Raw genomic sequence first — 19,187 nt, 5'->3', positions numbered from 1 at the left:
AGCTGCTTGCTTTCAAAATTATAATCCAGGAATATAAGTTCATAGTACTAGCTCTTTCCCAAAAAGAGCCAAATACCTAATGAGCTCGCAGTAGAATTCCCACAACCTTGGACTTCAAAACAAATAAAAATATGTAGTACCTCCCTATCTTTCCTACTTGAAAGACAAAAGACTAATGTAGAAATATATTGCCAACCTTCTTTAGAGCACATTTAAAGAAAAGAAGATCAGTTTATGGTAGTATACGGTGGGGCCCCCCCTTTATTTGCGGGGGATGCATACCAGACCCCGCAAATAGTTTGAACCCGTATAAAAATGCTTAAAACCTATTTTGTTAGTTAAAACTCAAGAAAAACCCACTAAAAGTGTTCATACCTGGTTTTTTTAATAGTTTTATCGCAAAAAGTGCATTTTATGATGAAATTGGTTAACCCTTTTACGACGATTGGACGTATTAAACATCGAGTCAAAATGTCTCCCATATGCTGATTGGACGTATTAGACGTCGACTCAAAAAAATTTTTTTTTAAATTCACGGAAAAATACTTATGGCCTGCCAGCCGAAAACTTTTGAATCATGCGCCTTGGGGGATGCTGGGAGTTCACGGATCAAGGCGTTGTTTTGTTTACAATCATTACGCAGGTGCGCAAGCGCGAATTTCTTTCTTATCGCACTAAAAAGTATCAGTGACACATCTCAAAAATTATTTCGTCACTTTGACATAATTTTTGCACCGTTTTAAATTATCCATTACATGAAGTATTATATATGAAAATGTGCGCAATTTCATGTAGAATACAAAAAAAAAAAATACTCATGATTGTAGCTTTTATCTGTTTTGAAATATTTTCATATAAATAACGATAAGTGCCAAAATTTCAACCTTTGGTCAACTTTGACTCTACCGAAATGGTCGAAAAACGAAATTGCCTTCATTTTGCAACAATTTTGATGTCTGTAGCACAATATTTCGATTTATGGTGAATTTATGAAAAAACTTTTTCCTTACGTCCGCACGGTAACTCTTCGAATAAATTTTTTTTTTGTGCGATTGTCCTATTGTTTGCACCATTTCAAATTAGCCGTTACATAAAGTTTTATATATGGAAATGTGCGCAATTTCATGCACAATACAACTAAAAACAACCCATGGTTGTAGCTTTTATCAGTTTTGAAATATTTTCATATAAATAACGATAAGTGCAAAAATTTCAACCTTCGGTCAACTTTGACTCTACCAAAATGGTAGAAAAATGCAATTGTAAGCTAAAACTCTTATATTCTAGTAATATTCAATCATTTACCTCCATCTTGCAATGAATTGGAAGTCTCTAACCCAATATTTCGATTTATGGTGAATTTATGAAAAAAAAACATTTTCCTTACGTCCTCGCGGTAACTCTTCCGAAAAAAATCAGAAATTTTTTCTTGCGATTGTCGAAATGTTTGCACCATTTAAAAGTAGCCGTTAGATAAAGTTTTATATATGAAAATGTGTGCAATTTCATGTAGAATACAACAAAAAATGATTGAATGTTGTAGCTTTTCTCTTTTTCAAAATATTTGCATATAAATCACGATAAATAGAAAAAAATCTACGTTCGGTCAACTTTGACTCTACCGAAATAGTCGAAAAACGCAATTGTAAGCTAAAACTCTTACAATCTAGTAATATACAGTCATTTATCTTTATTTTGAAACAAATTAAAAGTGTCTAGCACTATGTTTAGATTTATGGTGAATTTAAAAAAAAAAACTTTCTTTCCCTTCGCGCACCGATTCGCGGTCGCAAATCTCCGAAATGCATACTTCTCATTATCCTAATATTTGCTCCTTTTCATATTAGGCGTTTTATAGAGTTTCATATATGAAAATGTGCGCAGATTCATGAAGAATACAAAAAAAATATTTGAAGGTTGTAGCTTTTCTCAATTTTGCAATATTTGCATATAGAAATATATATAAAAATTTCCACATTCGGTCAATTTTAACTCGTCCAAAATGGTCGAAAACTGCAATTCTAAGCTAGAACTCTTACAGTATCGTAATATTCAATCATTTTTCTTCATTTTGAAACAAATTGGAAGTCTCTAGAACAATATTTAGATTCATGGTGAATTTTTGGAAAAAAAATTTTTTACGTCCGAGCGTTATGAATTCATGCATCATTTTGTGATATTTTTTCTGTGTTGCTTTGATCGTTTTACAATGTGTTATATATCAAAATGATTGCAATTTAGTGTACAATACAATGATAAAAAACTAACTCGTTAGCTCTAACCGTTTTTTGCACAGCTTGATTTGAATACAATTATGTATGAATTTTTTTTTTTGTCGCTACCATATATCGCATTATTTATATATGACAATGATATTTTTTTTCATTTCTGATGGTTGCATGCTAAACTTCAGGCAATGGTAAAAAATGAGCCAAAAATGAACTCTTAATCTTGAAAACTAAGCTCGCTGTGATTTTTTGAAAAAGTTATTTTTTCCGCTTCCGCGCTCACTCCAAACTCGCCTCGGCATACGGGAGACGTTTTGGTTTTTAGGCCTTTGGCGTTAGAGGGTTAAAAGAAAGTATTTTGTGGATATTTTTAAATATCGCAAATAGTTGAATTTTCTGTTAATAATGAAGTGAAATGTTCCAGAGAGAAATCCATGAATGGTTGAGTCCGTGAATAGGGGGGTCCACTATATAGATGGCTATGGAGCTTCTGCATATTCGAAAGATGAATGAACCGTTTAACGCCGATTGGACGTATTAAACGTCGATATAAATTGTCTATTGGGTGCCGATTGGACGTATGGCACATTGATATAAACAAAGTTTTTTTAAAAATTCGTGGAAAAATAGTTATAGGCCTACTTGGCAAAAACTTTTGAATCCTGTGCCTTGGGGGATGCTGGGAGCTCACGGATCAAGGCGTTGTTTTGTTTACAATTGTTACACAGGCGCGCAAGCGCGAATTTCTTTCTTCTCACACTAAAAAGTATCAGCGACACATCTCGGAAATTATTTCGTCACTTTGACGCCATTTTTGCACCATTTTAAATTAGCCGTTACGTGGAGTATTTTATATGAAAATGTGCGCAATTTTATGTAGAATATAACGACAAACAACTCATGGTTGTAGCTTTTATCAGTTTTGACATTTTTTCATGTAAATAATTATAAGTGCCAAAATTTCAACCTTCAGTCAACTTTGACTCTACCGAAATGGTGGAAAAATGCAATTGTAAGCTAAAACTTTTATATTCTAGTAATATTCAATTATTTACCTTCATTTTGCAACAAATTGGACGTCTCTAGCACAATATTTCGATTTCTGGTGAATATATGAAAAAAACTTTTTACTTACATCGGCGCGGTAACTCTTCCGAAAAAATCATAAATTTTTTCGTCCGATTTTCGTAATGTTTGCACCATTTTAAATTAGCCATTACATAAAGTTTTATATATGGAAATGTACACGATTTCATGTAGAATACAACTAAAAACAACCCATGGTTGTAGCTTTAGTCAGTTTTGAAATATTTTTATATAAATAATGGTGCCAAAATATCAACCTTCGGTCAACTTTGACTTGACCAAAATGGTCAAAAAACGCAATTGTAAGCTAAAACTCTTAAATTCTAGTATTATTCAATCATTTACCTTTATTTTGCAACAAATTGGAAGTCTTTAGTACAATATTTCGATTTATGGTGAATTTATGAAAAAAAAAAACATTTTCCTTACGTCTACGCAGTAACTTCCGAAAAAAATCATAAATTTTTTCGTCCGATTGTTGTAATGTTTGCACCATTTTAAATTAGCCGTTACATAAAGTTTTATATGTGAAAATGTGTGCAATTTCATGTAGAATACAACTTAAAACAATCCATGTTTGTAGCTTTTATCAGTTTTGAAATATTTTCATATAAATAACGATAAGTGCCAAAATTTCAACTTTCGGTTAACTTTGACTCGACCGAAATGGTCAAAAAATGCAATTGTAAGCTAACACTATTACATTCTAGTAATAGTCAATCATTTACCTTTATTTTGAAACAAATTGGAAGTCTCTAGCACAATATTTCAATTTATGGTGAATTTATGAAATAAACTTTTTCCTTGCGTCCGCACGGTAACTTCCAAAAAAAATCATAAATTTTTTTCGTCTGATTGTCGTAATATTTGCACTATTTTAAATTAGCCGTTACATAAATTTTATATATGAAAATCTGTGCAATTTCATATAGAATACAACAAAAAAAACCCTATGGTTGTAGCTTTTATCAGTTTTTAAATATTTTCATATAAATAACAATAAATAGGAAAAATTTGTCCTTCGGTCAACTTCAGCTCAACCAAAATGGTAGAAAACTGTAATTGTAAGCTACAACACTTACAGTTTAGTAATATTCAATCAATTACCTTCATTTTGCAACAAATGGGAAGTGTCTAGCACTATATTTCGATTTATGGTGAATTTTTGAAAACTGCTTTTTTTTACGTCTGCACGTTACGAATTCATGCATCATTTTGTGATAATATTTTCTCTGTGTTGCCTTGATCGTTTTACAATGTGTTATATTCCTTATGAAACCTGAAGTTCGGAAGCGCGTTTCAGTGGACACGGAGCGCGCTTCTGTGCAAGTTAAGCGTGCTTCAGTGGATGCCAAGCGCGCACCTGTTGATGACAAACGCGCGCCAGTGGACGCCAGGCGTGCACTAGTAGATGCCGAGCGCGCACCAGTCGGCGCCAGACGTGTGGCTTCGGACGCCAAGCGAGCGCCTGCGGACGCCAGTTCCACACCACCGCAAGCTCAGGTGGAAGAGGGAACTCTACCTGTTCGTCGTACCTTTCTTATTGACGATACTTCAGCGCAAGAGGCGATTGCTTCGTCTACACACTTCTGCTCGAGTTTCTTCAGTACTTCCTCCGACTTCTCCAGTTTCTGAAGAGGGAGTTAGTGACGCTTTCGTCGAAGCAGGTGAGGAGCAGCAGTTGGCTCCTGTCTCGATCGGACTACAAGGTTTTGACGTGTCTTCTCCAATCGGAGTTTGGAGAAACTTTTCAACCTGAAGCTCCTCGTACTCCTCCCTCTCAATTTTCTTCATTCAAAGCGTCGAAGGCATCGGGATTTGTCAAGATGAAGAAGTCGCTTTCCACGAAGCAAGCATTCCGCAAAATCCACGATTGGATGGAGAAGAGGAAAGCTTCAGGCAAGACTTCTTTGGCTTTGCCGCCTTCAAGACTCTGCTGGAAAGCGGGTATGTGGTACGAGATGGGAGAGAACGTCGGCGTTAAACTTCCAGCCTCTGCTCAGGGTGATTTTGGGAGCATTGTGGATGCCTCCAGAAGAGCCCTCCTGTCATCATCGAAAGTCTCTTGGACTCATAGCGAGTTGGACTTCCATCTAAAAGGCCTCTTCAGGACTCTAGAGGTCTTTAACTTTCTCGACTGGTGTCTGGGAGTTTTGGATGCCAGGTCCAGGAGCTCTGATTCCATTAGTCTGGGGGAGCTGTCCAGTGTATTGTCTTGCATGGACAAGGCCGTCAGGGATGGTTCTGAGGAGTTGACTACTCATTTCAGCACGGGACTTCTCAAGAAAAGAGCACTCTTCTGTAACTTTACAGCTAAATCCGTCTCTCCAGCGCAAAAGGCGGATTTGCTCTTCGCTCCGTTTTCAGACCATCTCTTCCCCCAGTCTATGGTTAAGGACATAGCCTCGAGTCTACAGGAGAAAGCAACGCAAGATCTTCTGGCTCAGTCATCGAGGAGACCAGCAGGTACTTCGTCTTCTGGGGTCTCTTCTACCAAGAAATCGAAGCCCTTTCAAGTTGGATATTCCTCAAAACCAGCCCCTCGAGGAAGAGAGGAAGAGGCACTTCCAGAGGCAAAACCCCCGCTCCTTCAAAGAGTAGGAAGTGATATGGAAGTCCTTCAGCTGCCGGTAGGAGCCAGACTTCTACTTTTCGCGAGAGCCTGGGAAGAGAGAGGTGCCGACGCTTGGTCGCTAGATATCGTGAGGAAGGGGTATAGAATTCCGTTCCTGAAGTCGCCCCCGCTGTCTTCGACACCAAAGGATTTGTCTCCTTCGTATCGAGGAGAAAAGCAGAAAGTGTTTTTCGATCTGCTAGATCAAATGATCGAGAAGCAAGCTGTGGAACAGGTCTTCGACCTGGATTCTCCAGGTTTTTACAACCGTCTGTTCCTAGTGCCGAAGCAGTCAGGGGGGTGGCGACCCGTCCTAGATGTCAGCAGCCTAAACCTCTTCGTCACCAAGCAGAAATTCAAGATGGAGACACCTCAATCTGAGCTTGCAGCTTTAAGACCGGGGGATTGGATGGTCCCCATCCATCCCCAATCAAGGAAATACCTGCGGTTTGTCCTGAAGGGGAAAGTATTCCAGTTCAGGGCACTCTGCTTCGGTCTGAGCACAGCGCCGATGGTTTTCACCATTCTTATGAAGATCGTTGCGAGGTGGCTCCACCTTGCGAAGATAAGGATCTCTCTCTACCTCGACGACTGGCTTATTCGAGCCTCATCGCAAAACCGGTGTCTGGAGGACCTTCACACGACCTTGTCGTTAGCGCTGGTGAACCTCGAAAAGTCGCATCTGACTCCTTCTCAATCCTTAGTCTATCTGGGGATTCAGATGGACCCAGTGGCTTTTCGGGCTTTTCCGTCCCAGGGGCGACAACTTCAATGCCTAGACAAAGTGTCAGCCTTTCTGGGGAAGGAAACATGCTCGGTGAGGGAATGGATAAGTCTGCTGGGGACCATTTCCTCACTGGAGAAGTTTGTTTCTCTGGGAAGGTTGCACCTCAGACCACTTCAATTCTTCCTTTCCAACAATTGGAAATGCAAACAAGATCTGGAAGCGATCTTGTTGTTGACGGAAGAGGCGAAAGAACACCTAAGATGGTGGTCCGATCCGTGGAAGCTTGCAGAAGGGCTTTCGCTCAAGCTTCGGAACCCCGACCTAGTGTTGTTTTCCGACGCGTCGTCCACGGGTTGGGGAGCAACATTAGGAGGGAGAGAAGTGTCAGGCACCTGGAGAGGGGAACAGGTGTCCTGGCACATAAATCTCAAAGAACTATCAGCGATTCACCTGGCGCTAAGGTTCTTCCAGGAAGAAGTCTCCAACAAAGTCATTCAGATCAACTCGGACAACACCACAGCCCTGGCATACCTCAGAAAACAGGGGGGAACCCACTCTCCTTCTCTGTTCGCCATCGTGAAGGAAGTCCTGTTATGGGCGAAGTTGCAAGACGTCACCATCCTGACAAGATTCGTGTCAGGAGTAGAGAACGTTCGAGCGGACCTTCTCAGTCGGCGAGGACAGCTTCTGCCGACGGAATGGACCCTTCACCAGGAGGTATGCCAGTCGTTGTGGAAGCTGTGGGGACGTCCTCATGTGGACGTTTTCGCAACATCCCGGACAAGGAGACTTCCGCTGTATTGCTCACCAGTTCTGGACCCGGGAGCAGTGGCAGTAGACGCCCTACTTTGGAATTGGTCGGGTCTGGACCTGTACGCCTTTCCCCCATTCAAGATCCTCGGGGATGTAATGAGGAAGTTTGCGGCATCAGAGGGAGCAAGGATGACCCTCATCGCCCCCTTCTGGCCAGCAGCCGACTGGTTCACAGAGGTCATGTCCTTCCTGGTAGACTTTCCGAGGACTCTGCCCCTAAGGAAAGATCTACTCAGACAGCCCCACTTCGAGAGGTACCACAAAAACCTCCCCGCTCTGAGTCTGACTGCGTTCAGACTATCAAGAAGTTGGCCAGAGCGAAGGGTTTTTCAAGACCTGTGTTTAAGGCGATTGCCACCGCAAGGAGGCCCTCCTCAATCGCAGTGTACTAATCGAATTGGGCTGTCTTCAGAAGTTGGTGCAGGAAGGAGGGCATTTCCTCCACCACGACCTCTGTGAGCCAGATAGCAGATTTCCTTCTTTACCTGAGAAAAGAAGTGAAGTTAGCTGTTCTCACGATAAAAGGCTACAGAAGCGTACTTTCTGTAGTCTTCAGACACAGAGAAATCGACTTGGCAAATGACAGAGACCTTCATGATCTCATTAGATCTTTCGAGACTACGAAGGTTATCCAACATAAAGTACCATCGTGGAACTTGGACTTGGTACTTAAGTTCCTGATGTCAAGTCAGTTCGAACCGCTCCATTCAGCTTCACTTAGGAATCTGACGAAGAAGACCATTTTCCTAACCGCTCTGGTGACGGCGAAGAGGGTTAGCGAAATCCAGGTTATAAGTAAGCAGATTGGGTTCACGGATCATAATGCGGTTTGCTCTTTAAGTCCTACGTTCTTAGCAAAGAACGAGAACCCTTCCAACCCTTGGCCGAGGACGTTTGAGATCAAAGGGTTGTCGGAAATAGTGGGAAATGAACCTGAGACAGTCCTGTGTCCTGTCAGGGCTCTCAAATTCTATTTGCAGAGAACTAAAGCCTGCAGAGGCTCTTCTGAGAACTTGTGGTGCTCAGTGAAAAAACCGGATCTTCCGATGTCGAAGAACGCACTGGCGTTCTTCCTAAGAAGTACGATTAAAGAAGCTCATCAAAAGTGCAGTGATAGTGATATGAAGCTTTTAAAAGTGAAAGCCCACGAGGTGAGGGCTATCGCTACCTCGGTAGCCTTTCACAAAAATATGGCACTAAAAGACATTTTGAGTGCCACATGTTGGCGAAGCAAATCGGTGTTCGCTTCACACTACCTGCGGGAGGTGAAAGCAACATACGAAAATTGCTACTTGCTCGGACCATACGTTGCTGCAGACACTGTTTTGGGGGCAGGAGGTAGCACTCATCCTATCCTTTAATGGTTAGGTGAGTTTTTAACTTGTGTTTTATGGTTGTGGGGTGACCGCCTGGGGCGGATCTCCCTTCCATTAGCTTAGTCTAAGTGGGATACCTTTGGTAGGCTATGCCAGGTGGTTGTGTTTTACTTCGTTGCCCTCATTGTATGGTCAATGGTCTAGTCACGTCGTGGTCTTGCCCCTGTTGACAGATCATCTGGAGTGCACCAGCTATATAGGTCTCTACCTCGCTGGCAACTCTAGTAGCACAAGCAGACTTACGTGGCAGTAACCACGAAGCCAGCTATGCTAACAGGTAAGGAACCAAGATATCAATTATCTGCATATATATGTTTCCTAAAATCTTCTATTCTGTCTACTCCCACCACCAAAGGTGGGATTCAGCTTTATATATATCTGACAGGTAAGTTTCATGAACAAAATGATATTGTAATGATACAATTAAGTTTGTTCATACTTACCTGGCAGATATATATATAATCAAGTACCCACCCACCTCCCCTCAGGAGACAGTGGAAATAAAAATTATGAATAGAAAATGGGAATGGTTCCTGATACCCGCCTCCCAGCGGTGGGAATGGGTACTAACCACCTGACTCCCACTGCGTGTGTCGTAAGTTTTTAAAATTCTGTCGGACTCGGAAAAATACAGCTATATATATATCTGCCAGGTAAGTATGAACAAACTTAATTGTATCATTACAATATCATTTTTCAAAGCTAACAGACCTGAGGTCTTTACATTGACTGCCCACCTCAAGCCAGCCCTCTTATGCTTCATCCTGGGTTGGAAGAAAGACTGATGCGCAGCCTCTGGACTCTCTTCCACCTCAGCTACACACCGGATTCCAGATGCCACAGATTCCTTGCATTCACAACCTCTTAATTGTTTTTAACTGGTTTCCAGCTGACACCAGAAGATTTATCCAATTATTAAGACCTCGGGTTTGTTAGCTATGAAAAATATAAATTAATAAAAAAAATTTCATTTACGTACATACATTATTTCCAATCACATACATTATTTCCAGTCATTTAACCCTCTTACGCCAAAGGGGTATAATAAAAATCGTCTCCCGTATGCTGAGGCGGTCTCTGAGTGAGCGCCGAAGCTGAAAAAATATTTTTTTCAAAAAATCACAGCGAGCTTAGTTTTCAAGATTAAGATTTCATTTTTGGCTCCTTTTTAGTCATTGCCTGAAGTTTAGTATGCAACCATCAGAAATGAAAAAAAATATCATTATCATATATAAATAATGCGATATATGATAGCGCGAAAACAAAATTTCATATATAATTGTATTCAAATCGCACAGTGGGCAAAACGGTTAAAGCTAACGAGTTAATTTTTTTTTCGTTGTATTGTACACTAAATTGTGATCATTTTGGTATGTAACACATTGTAAAACGACCAAAGCAACACAGAGAAAATATTATCACAAAATGATGCATGAATTCGTAATGCGTGAACATGTAAAAAGGTTTTTTCCAAAAATTCACCATAAATCTAAATATTGTTCTGGAGACTTATAATTTGTTTCAAAATGAAGATAAATGATTGAATATTATTATACTGTAAGAGTTTTAGCTTACCTTTGCAGCTTTCGACCATTTCAGACGAGTTAAATTTGACCGAATGTTGAATTTTTTTATATATTTTATATGCAAATATTTTGAAAATGAGAAAAGCTACAACCTTCAATTATTTTTTGTTGTATTCTACATGAAATTGCGCACATTTTCATATATAAAACTTTATGTAATGGCTAATTTAAAATGGTGTAAACATTACGACAATCGCAAGAAAAAATTTCTGATTTTTTTCGGAAGAGTTACCGCCCGGACGTAAGGAAAAAATTTTTTTTTCATAAATTCTCCATAAATCGAAATATTGTGCTGGAGACTTCCAATTTGTTGCAAAATGAAGGTAAATGATTGAATATTACTAGAATATAAAAGTTTTAGCTTACAATTGCAATTTTCGACCATTTCGGCAGAGTCAAAGTTGACCGAAGGTTGAAATTTTGGCACATCGTTATTTATATGAAAATATTTCAAAACTGATAAAAGCTACAACCATGGGTTGTTTTTAGTTGTATTGTGCATGAAATTGCGCACATTTCCATATATAAAACTTTATGTAACAGCAAATTTAAAATGGTGCAAACATTACGACAATCGCACAAAAAAATTTATCGGAAGAGTTACCGTGCGGACGTATGGAAAAAGTTTTTTTCATATATTCACCATAAATCGAAATATTGTGTTAGAGACATCCAATTTGTTTCAAAATGAAGGTAAATGATTGAATATTACTAGAATATAAGCATTTTAGCTTACAATTACGTTTTTCGACCATTTCTGTAGAGTCAAAGTTGACCGAAGGTTGAAATTTTGGCACTTCTTTATATGAAAATATTACAAAACAGATAAAAGCTACAATCATGAGTATTTTTTTTGTTGTATTCTACATGAAATTGCGTACATTTTCATAGATAATACTCCATGTAACGGCTAATTTAAAATGGTGCAAAAATTATGTCAAAGGGATGAAATAATTTCTGAGATGTGTCACTGATACTTTTTAGTGCGATAAGAAAGAAATTTGCGCTTGCGCGCCTGTGTAATGATTGTAAACAAAACAACGCCTTGATCTGTGAGCTCCCAGCATCCCCCAAGGTGCGTGATTCAAAAGTTTTCGGCTGGTAGGCCTATAAGTATTTTTCCGTGAATTTTCAAAAAAACTTTTTTATGTTGACGTATAATACGTCCAATTGGCGTAAGAGGGATATGTTAATTATGGTTACGTACTTGTAGCTATATCTTCCCACTTTGTGATATTTCTTTTTATGCCAGTGATATTTATCAATGAGTGCAAATGGAAACAAAATATACTTTGATTAAAACCCATCACTAATAATTAGCTTTATTCTGTTTGTCATATGTTTTCTAAGGGTAGAACTCATCTTTTTGTGTAATTTCCCAAGTTTTTTTTATATATGTGGTTTTCATATGTTTTCATATGTTTGTTTGTATTGAGTCTTCTGTGTATTCTTGTTCCTTCCTGTAGTGAGTTCAAAGGCTTTGAGAGTTTTTCATGTTTTCAGTTTCAAACCAATTTCTGTCCTGTCAGGATTGTCTCGTCGAGTCGCCGATGCAGTCACATAAATAAGAGATGTTAGTCTTTGGAACTCATAAGCCCCTTATAAATCATTACCTCTCCAATTTATTTTTCCACCATATAATGAATTTTTCCTTTTCGTTTCTTGTGACTTGAGCTTTTGCTCTGTTCTTGGTGCACTACATGTTGGTATTTACATTCATTATATTATGAGTCCATTCTGAACTGTAATCTTAGATTTTAATTTCAGAGTACTATCCTTCTTTTCTTCCTTCTCATCTCCTTCTTAGCTTAATCCCTTGCTTGGTTGCTAATTTCTTAATTGGTTTTGGATAGATGTTTTACAAGCAGTTGCCCATCTTGACTCCCTTTCCCCCCCCCACCCTACCTATTGCCTAGTTTATTCTTTATTTTTTCTTGTGCAGAGTGGATTATCTCTGCATTTTCATGAATTTGAGTTTTTTCTTATTATAGTTATTATGTTGCAAATTGTTTTTGTTGACTTCCTTAGTAGGTTCATGGTTGAATTTTGTTAATATTTCTCAGAATACCCTCACTGAACTCAGGATCAGCACCCTCAGGGCTCAAAACGCCCTCCATTTCTCTTTCTTACTGTTAAGACAGTTTGATATCTTGCCTAAGATGATTGTGTGGGAGAGAGAATGAGGGAGATGGCTGGTCTCCTTTCTCTTCCCTTCTCTCCTTCCTGGCAGAAGGGGTTAAGAATTTCACGTCATGAGCTGGAACTGGTCTGATACAGGTGAGTGTGGCAGCCATACTGATTGCAGTATTTGTGTGTACTTATACAAATAACAAATCTGTTTCTCGGTAGCACTTACTCCTCTGTCTAACAAGGGGAGAGAGGAATGGTAACAAATCCCTGTGTCATATGTGATTTGTTGCTTGAGCAGGCAGAATTCTTTTTTACCTTCTATTGATACAATGAATCTGGACATCTTTCATTGTTTCATCCCAGAAGGTTGAGTTTTTTAGATACTTGTTTATCTATTTGCTCTCAGGCTCAGACCCCCTTCCTTAGAACTCGATTTTCTAAGAAAGGTGGTCAGGCGGGCTGAATCCCCAGCCGGTTCTGGATACTTGTACCTCCCTCCAAATGTAAGTCTATCCTATAGCTAAGACCAAAGGTTTGTTCCGCATATGAACAAATGATGAATTTTTTAATCTATTTGTATTTTCCAGCTAACAAACTTGAGGTCTTAACGTTAATTGCCCACCTCTAGCTGCCCCTCTCATGTATCCTGGATTGGAAGAAAGACTGATATTTTGTTGGGATACGGTCTTGGTCGATGACCAAGCATCCACTCCTTATAGGTGTGAATTGCCAGATGCCACAGATTTATTGTTAAGACCTCAGGTTTGTTAGCTATGAAAAATACAAATAGATTAAGAAATTGGTCATTTTTTGTGAAGTATACCTTTCTTTACACTTTTGATGCTTAAAGACTGTACTACCAGGGATGTCATGTCTTTCATTACATGGTTTACTTATGGAAACTTTATGGATGTCTGAGGTTATCATAAGCTCTACTTTCCTTCATCTTTGGGAATTGGATGTATTGCATCAGAACTTGTGTTCTCTTCAGAGGCTTTTCCTGCTTCACCCTTCCTCTTCAGTTACAGTTATCAAATTTAAATGTACAAAGAAATTGGAAGCAAATTTCTACTCAAGGTTTTTTAACAGAAAGGGGAGCAAAGGTTGTTTGTAGAATTACAGTTGAAAGAGGTCTGTTATACAATTAAGCTTGTATTTATAAATTTATTAATAGATCTGGTTTTAAATATTTTTCTCAATATTTGTGAAAATATATTTATAGAAATAAAGTTTTTGTACAAAACTATGAATTATATTCATTGGTGCCCTTTTCTATCCCTTATTTAACCAAAAGGCGTTGGCACAGAAGTAGTAATATGGCTGATGAAAAACATTTGTCATGTGCAGTTGCAGTGGAACTCATTTTCTTTTACCGCATGGTAACTGGGATCTGTTTACAAAAAATAAGGCTGTTTGAGGTATCATTGTTTTGTATGAAAAGTTTAATTGTTTAAAGCATTGGTATTAAAGAAACAACCAAAGAATCAAAAGTTCTTACTGGTGCTGTGCTCTGTTTAGTTGACTGTTTCGTTGTGTAATAGGTAAAGATATTGCTTTGCAGTTACCCATTTAGCACTTCTTGCATTGTATGGCCATTGAAAAAGTTCTAGATGTAGATTATAGTTTAACTCTTATTTTATATTCTTTCAGTTCCAGTGCTGGTACCAGATTGGTTTCAGGACCAGGCAAGGTTCAGATAGCTGGTAAAGGAATTAAAAAATCTCCAGGTAGGGGAAAGTTGAAAGCCATGAAGATCTCTGATAGTAAATCTACCACACAGCCCTCTGTCAGTACGGTAGCACAACCATCTTTATCATTTGTTGCACAGCCATCTCGGAATTCCATTGCCCAGCCAAACATGAGTGTTGCAGTACCAGACAAGTCATACAAGTAGGTGAACATTGTTGTACTTTACATTGCGTAAAATATTTTAATTCAGTTCCATGTTTGGAAGTGCTTATTTCCATGACAGTTTGCTATTTTTTCATATCTCGTTTGTTCATATCTCGTTTGGTGTTTAGTCCATACCCTTAGACTCCATAAACAAATATGCTATAACAATATATACAGTTTCATTGTGGTTGGCCAGATAACATTATTGTTGGGGTTTTTACAGATTCAGAATAGTTAATGGTAAGAAAGTAAGTACTGCTGGCAATTGTACATAATCGACAACATTGATAAGTATATTTTTTCTTCATAAAGGGATTTTGACGTAGGAAAAATCTATTTCTGGGTGATTGGCTCGTGTCGCCCTATGAAACCCACCCTGTTTTCTTTTACCCACCCTGCAGGACAAGATGTTCATAGATTGAGGATGACCGCTAGGGGCGCTGCTGTCCGTGGCGTCGGTAGTAGTAGTAGTAGCGGCCGCATCACCCTTTAAGATCAGCTCTCTCTGGTGGGGATTTTATGTTGGAAGGTCTAAATGGTGAATGACTCGTGGTAGTGATCCCACTCGCCTATATTCTCATACCGACACTTCTTTTATAGAGTGAGCGAGTCAGTTTTACTGACATTTTCTTAATTTTGTTTTTCTCTGGTAATTTTAGATTAATTTTACCTAGAAATAATGATCTTAAGGATATTTCATAGGGCGACACGAGCCAATCACCCAGAAATAGATTTTTCCTACGTCAAAATCCCTTTTCTGGGCTCAGCTCGTGTCGGCCTATGAAATTGTACCAGAGAAACAGACAAGATGGGAATAAGGACAAATGAAACCCAATAGTAAAAAAGAGATATATAATATAAGTGAATCAGGGACATTACAGTATACAAACAAAGTACTTAAAGCTAACTTATCTTAATACAATGGTATGATAAAGAAAGCAATCAGTATAAAGTACTTAAAAATTAACTTATATTAGACATAGTAACACATAATAATGTAATGGCAAAATAATAAAGAATGATTCACTTAACTAAGATATTTACAAAATATACAAACACATTGTGTTCTACCCTAGCATAAAAATAAGGGTAGAAACACTGAAGTACATTATATGTACATAACGTGGATGTCCCTAGCAAAAAAATAAGGGACAATCCACCAATATGATTCTAGCGGCTAAGGCTAGAGTATTTCGAGTAGCATGGCAATAGGGTGAGGCATGTTGGACGAGATAGGTAGAAAGGAGACCTGGATCTATACTACAAGTACTATGCAGTATCAGGAGAAACAATGTTTCCCGCTGCTACTGCAGAAAATTTTAAAGATTCCAAGGACTTTAGATAATGACGTTTAAAGACTGTCGGTGATTTCCATCCAGTATACTTTTTAAGATCCTCAAAGTTCATATGTTGAAAGTAATTAATTGAGGTGGCTACTCCTCTGATGTCATGTGCTTTTGGAAATGAATCAGGATTGGCTTGTTTAATGAATAAAGGATCTGTGGTCTGATTCCTTTTACTGATAAAGTGCCACCTTTTTCTCTCATAAAGAGAGAACCTGAGGATCTTGAGGATGTACGAGATAGAAAGGCTCTTAAAGTTGATACTGGGCAGAGAGAAGGATCTTGCGGAAGTGGGATGACTTTCCAAGGAGCCCACCTTGCGAGGGGATCCTCATTTTTAGCTAAAAAGCTACGATCCGGGGAAAGTAGAACTTCTCCTGAGGGGAGGAATTCCACATGACCCGCATTTCTGGATAGAGCCGACAGTTCTGAAATTCTGGCTCCTGAAGCCAGGCTTAATAAAAATAACGTCTTTCTAAGAAGCATAATGAATGTGCAAGACGAGTTGTCAGTATCTGAGGCTAGTTTGAGGACATCATTTAAGAACCATGAAACTGCAGTAGGCCTTTGAGAAGGTCTAAGTCTAGCACAGGCTTTGGGAATAGATGTAAAGTAAGAATCTGTTAGGTCTATCTGGAAACCCAACTGAAAGATTTTCTTCAAAGCCGATTTATGAGTAGTAATAGTGCTAGCTGCTAAGCCTTTTTCAAACAAGGATCTGAAAAAGGATATAGCTAAGTTAACTGTCATGGTTGTGGTGTTCGATTCTTTCAGGAAGGATGCTAATTTTTTAACAGCTGAGTCATATTGTCTAATAGTTGACTCTCTTTTATCTGATTCTAGGAAGAGGATGTTTTGTGGATCAATGTTAGCATCTTTGTTATCCGCAAACTTCATGAAGTCCATAAAGTTAGGGTCTGGAGAATTCCTGAGGAAGCGAACACAGTCCTCATTTGTACTGATTGTGACAGCTTGGGATTGGGAATCCGTTGAGGTCGGAGACCCAATTCCAGAAGCAGAGGATACCAGTTGCTTTTTGGCCAGTCTGGAGCAATCAGTGCTACTAGTCCCTTGAAAGTCCTCAGCTTGCTCAAGACCTTCAAAAGAAGATTCACTGGAGGAAAAACATAAATTTTCCTCCACTGATTCCAATCTAACGACAGGGCATAAGCCAGAGGGTCCAGGTTGGGGGCCACATAGCAAGGGAGCTTGTGGTTCGCTTGTGAGGCGAAGAGATCCACTTGGAGACCTGGGACTCTCCGGCATATCCACTGGAATGACCCGTCGTCTAGAGACCATTCTGATTCCAGAGGGACTGACCGGGACAAAGCGTCTGCTATCACATTTCTTACCCCCGCCAGGTGAGTGGCGGACAGATGCCATCTGTGTTTGTCTGCTAGCGCAAAGATGGCTATCATGACATGATTCACGTGTTTGGATTTGGACCCTCCTCTGTTGATGCAATGTACTACCACTGCACTGTCCAAAACTAGTCTTAGATGAGACTTCTTCGGGGGAAGGAGTCTCTTCAGGGTAAGAAATACTGCCATTGCTTCCAGGACGTTTATGTGAAGCTGGCGGAACTGAACTGACCAAGTCCCCTGAACTTGCTTGAATTGAGAATATCCCCCCCATCTGGACAGGGAGGCATCCGTGTGAATGGTTAACACTGGAAGGGGATATTGAAGGGGTACTAATTTGGCAAGGTTCTTCACTTTTGTCCATGGACGGAGCTGATTGCGAAGGATCTGTGGGATTACTGACAACTTGTCCCGAGATTTGGCGTTTGCTCTCGATCGCCAAACTCGATTTATATCTTTCAGCTTTGCTTTCAGGAGGATGTCTGTCACTGAGGCAAACTGGAGAGAACCTAGGATTCTTTCCTGGTTTCTCCTTGATGTTTGTTTGCATTTGAGAAATTGTTTCACAGACTTGGCTATTTCTTTTCTTTTGACCACCGGGATTGACAGATTGTGGGAAGACAAATCCCATTGGATTCCTAGCCACTGAAAACGAGACTCCGGAGTGAGTCTGGATTTCGTTTTGTTTATCTGGAACCCCAGATGTTCCAGAAATTGAACTACCTTCTTTGTGGCTTTGAGACATTCCTCGACCGTTGGTGCCCAGATCAACCAATCGTCGAGGTATGCTGCTACCATTATCCCTTGAGTTCTCAACTGCTGAACTACCACTTCTGCTACTTTCGTGAATACCCTGGGGGCTACATTCAGACCGAAGGGCATCACTTTGAATGAGAACGTCTGATTTCCTAGTTTGAAGCCTAGGAATGGACGGAAGTGTCTGGCTATAGGGATATGATAGTATGCGTCTGTAAGATCGATGGAGGTTGTGACGGCCCCACGGGGAAGTAAGGTCCGTACCTGCGAGATGGTGAGCATTTTGAACTTGTCGCAACGAATGAAAGAGTTTAGCTTTGACAAGTCTAAGATTACCCTTCTTTTTGTTGAGCCTTTCTTTGGCACGCTGAATAAGCGACCTTGAAATTTTAGATGCTTGACTCTCGCAATAGCTCCTTTCTGAAGGAGTTCCTCTGCATAATCTGTCAATTCCTTTGATGGTTCCTGATAGAATGATTTGATTGGAGGAGGATCTTTGATCCAACTCCAACCCAATCCTTTGGACACGATGCTCTGTGCCCATTTGCTGAACCCCCACCTGTGACGGAAGAGGAACAGCCTCCCTCCTACCTGGGGAGCCTCACTGTTGTTGGGCGGGTTGACCTCCGCGCCCTCCTCTGAAGTGTTTACCTCTTGGCAGCTCTTCCTGTGCCACGCTGGCGAAAGTGGCCCCTCTCCCTGCTACCCCTAGAGAACCTATTAAAGGCTGGGTAGGCCTGGCTTTCGTACATAGAATTGAAGGCCGGCGAGACTGCGTAGGAGGTTGAAGGTTGACTCTGAGGAGACAACAGGAGGATGGGTTGCGTCTGCTTTGAAGTAGACGGCTGTCCCTGTTGTGTAACTGGGACGGCCTGAACAAATTGCTGTTGCTTCTGGTAAGGCTGGAACCTTCTTCCTGTCTTCTTTAGCTTCTTACCAGCAGCAGGGGCGGTCTCTTGTTTCCTCTTGGAAGAGATGCCCCATCTAGCTCTAAGGCTCTGGTTGAGCCTAGCAGCCTCGTGGTGCACCTCATTCACAGAGGCCTCTGGGAAGAGGTCCGCACCCCACATGCTGGAAGCTAGGAGTCTATTAGGCTCATGCCTGATAGTGGCCTCCTGCAAGACATGCTTTCGGCAGTTCCTTCTAGCTAGGAAGAAGTCGAAAGCATCAGCTTGGACTGTCTGAAGCTGTGATTTAGCCAGAATCTTGAATAAAGGTTCTGTGCCGTAAGACAGGGCAGCCATTTCCGTAATGATTAGGGAGTTAAGGGACCT

General features: G+C 40.0%; 1 protein-coding gene across 6 annotated transcripts in view; it reads left to right on the top strand.

The window, feature by feature from the left end:
• The window catches only part of LOC135196277 (heat shock factor protein-like), a 340,110-nt gene that overhangs the window by 179,371 nt on the left and 141,552 nt on the right, over positions 1 to 19,187 (top strand). For all 6 annotated transcript variants that reach the window (XM_064222984.1, XM_064222983.1, XM_064222982.1 and 3 more), the window contains exon 8: positions 14,211 to 14,450. In XM_064222984.1, coding sequence (XP_064079054.1) covers positions 14,211 to 14,450 — 240 coding nt within the window. The remainder of the gene's footprint in view (positions 1 to 14,210; positions 14,451 to 19,187) is intronic.

The sequence above is a fragment of the Macrobrachium nipponense genome, chromosome 17 (genome assembly GCF_015104395.2).
Source record: "Macrobrachium nipponense isolate FS-2020 chromosome 17, ASM1510439v2, whole genome shotgun sequence".
Classification (NCBI taxonomy): Eukaryota; Metazoa; Arthropoda; class Malacostraca; order Decapoda; family Palaemonidae; genus Macrobrachium; species Macrobrachium nipponense.
The sequence above is the reverse complement of the archived record's forward strand: the minus strand, read 5'-3'. Positions and strand labels throughout refer to the sequence as shown.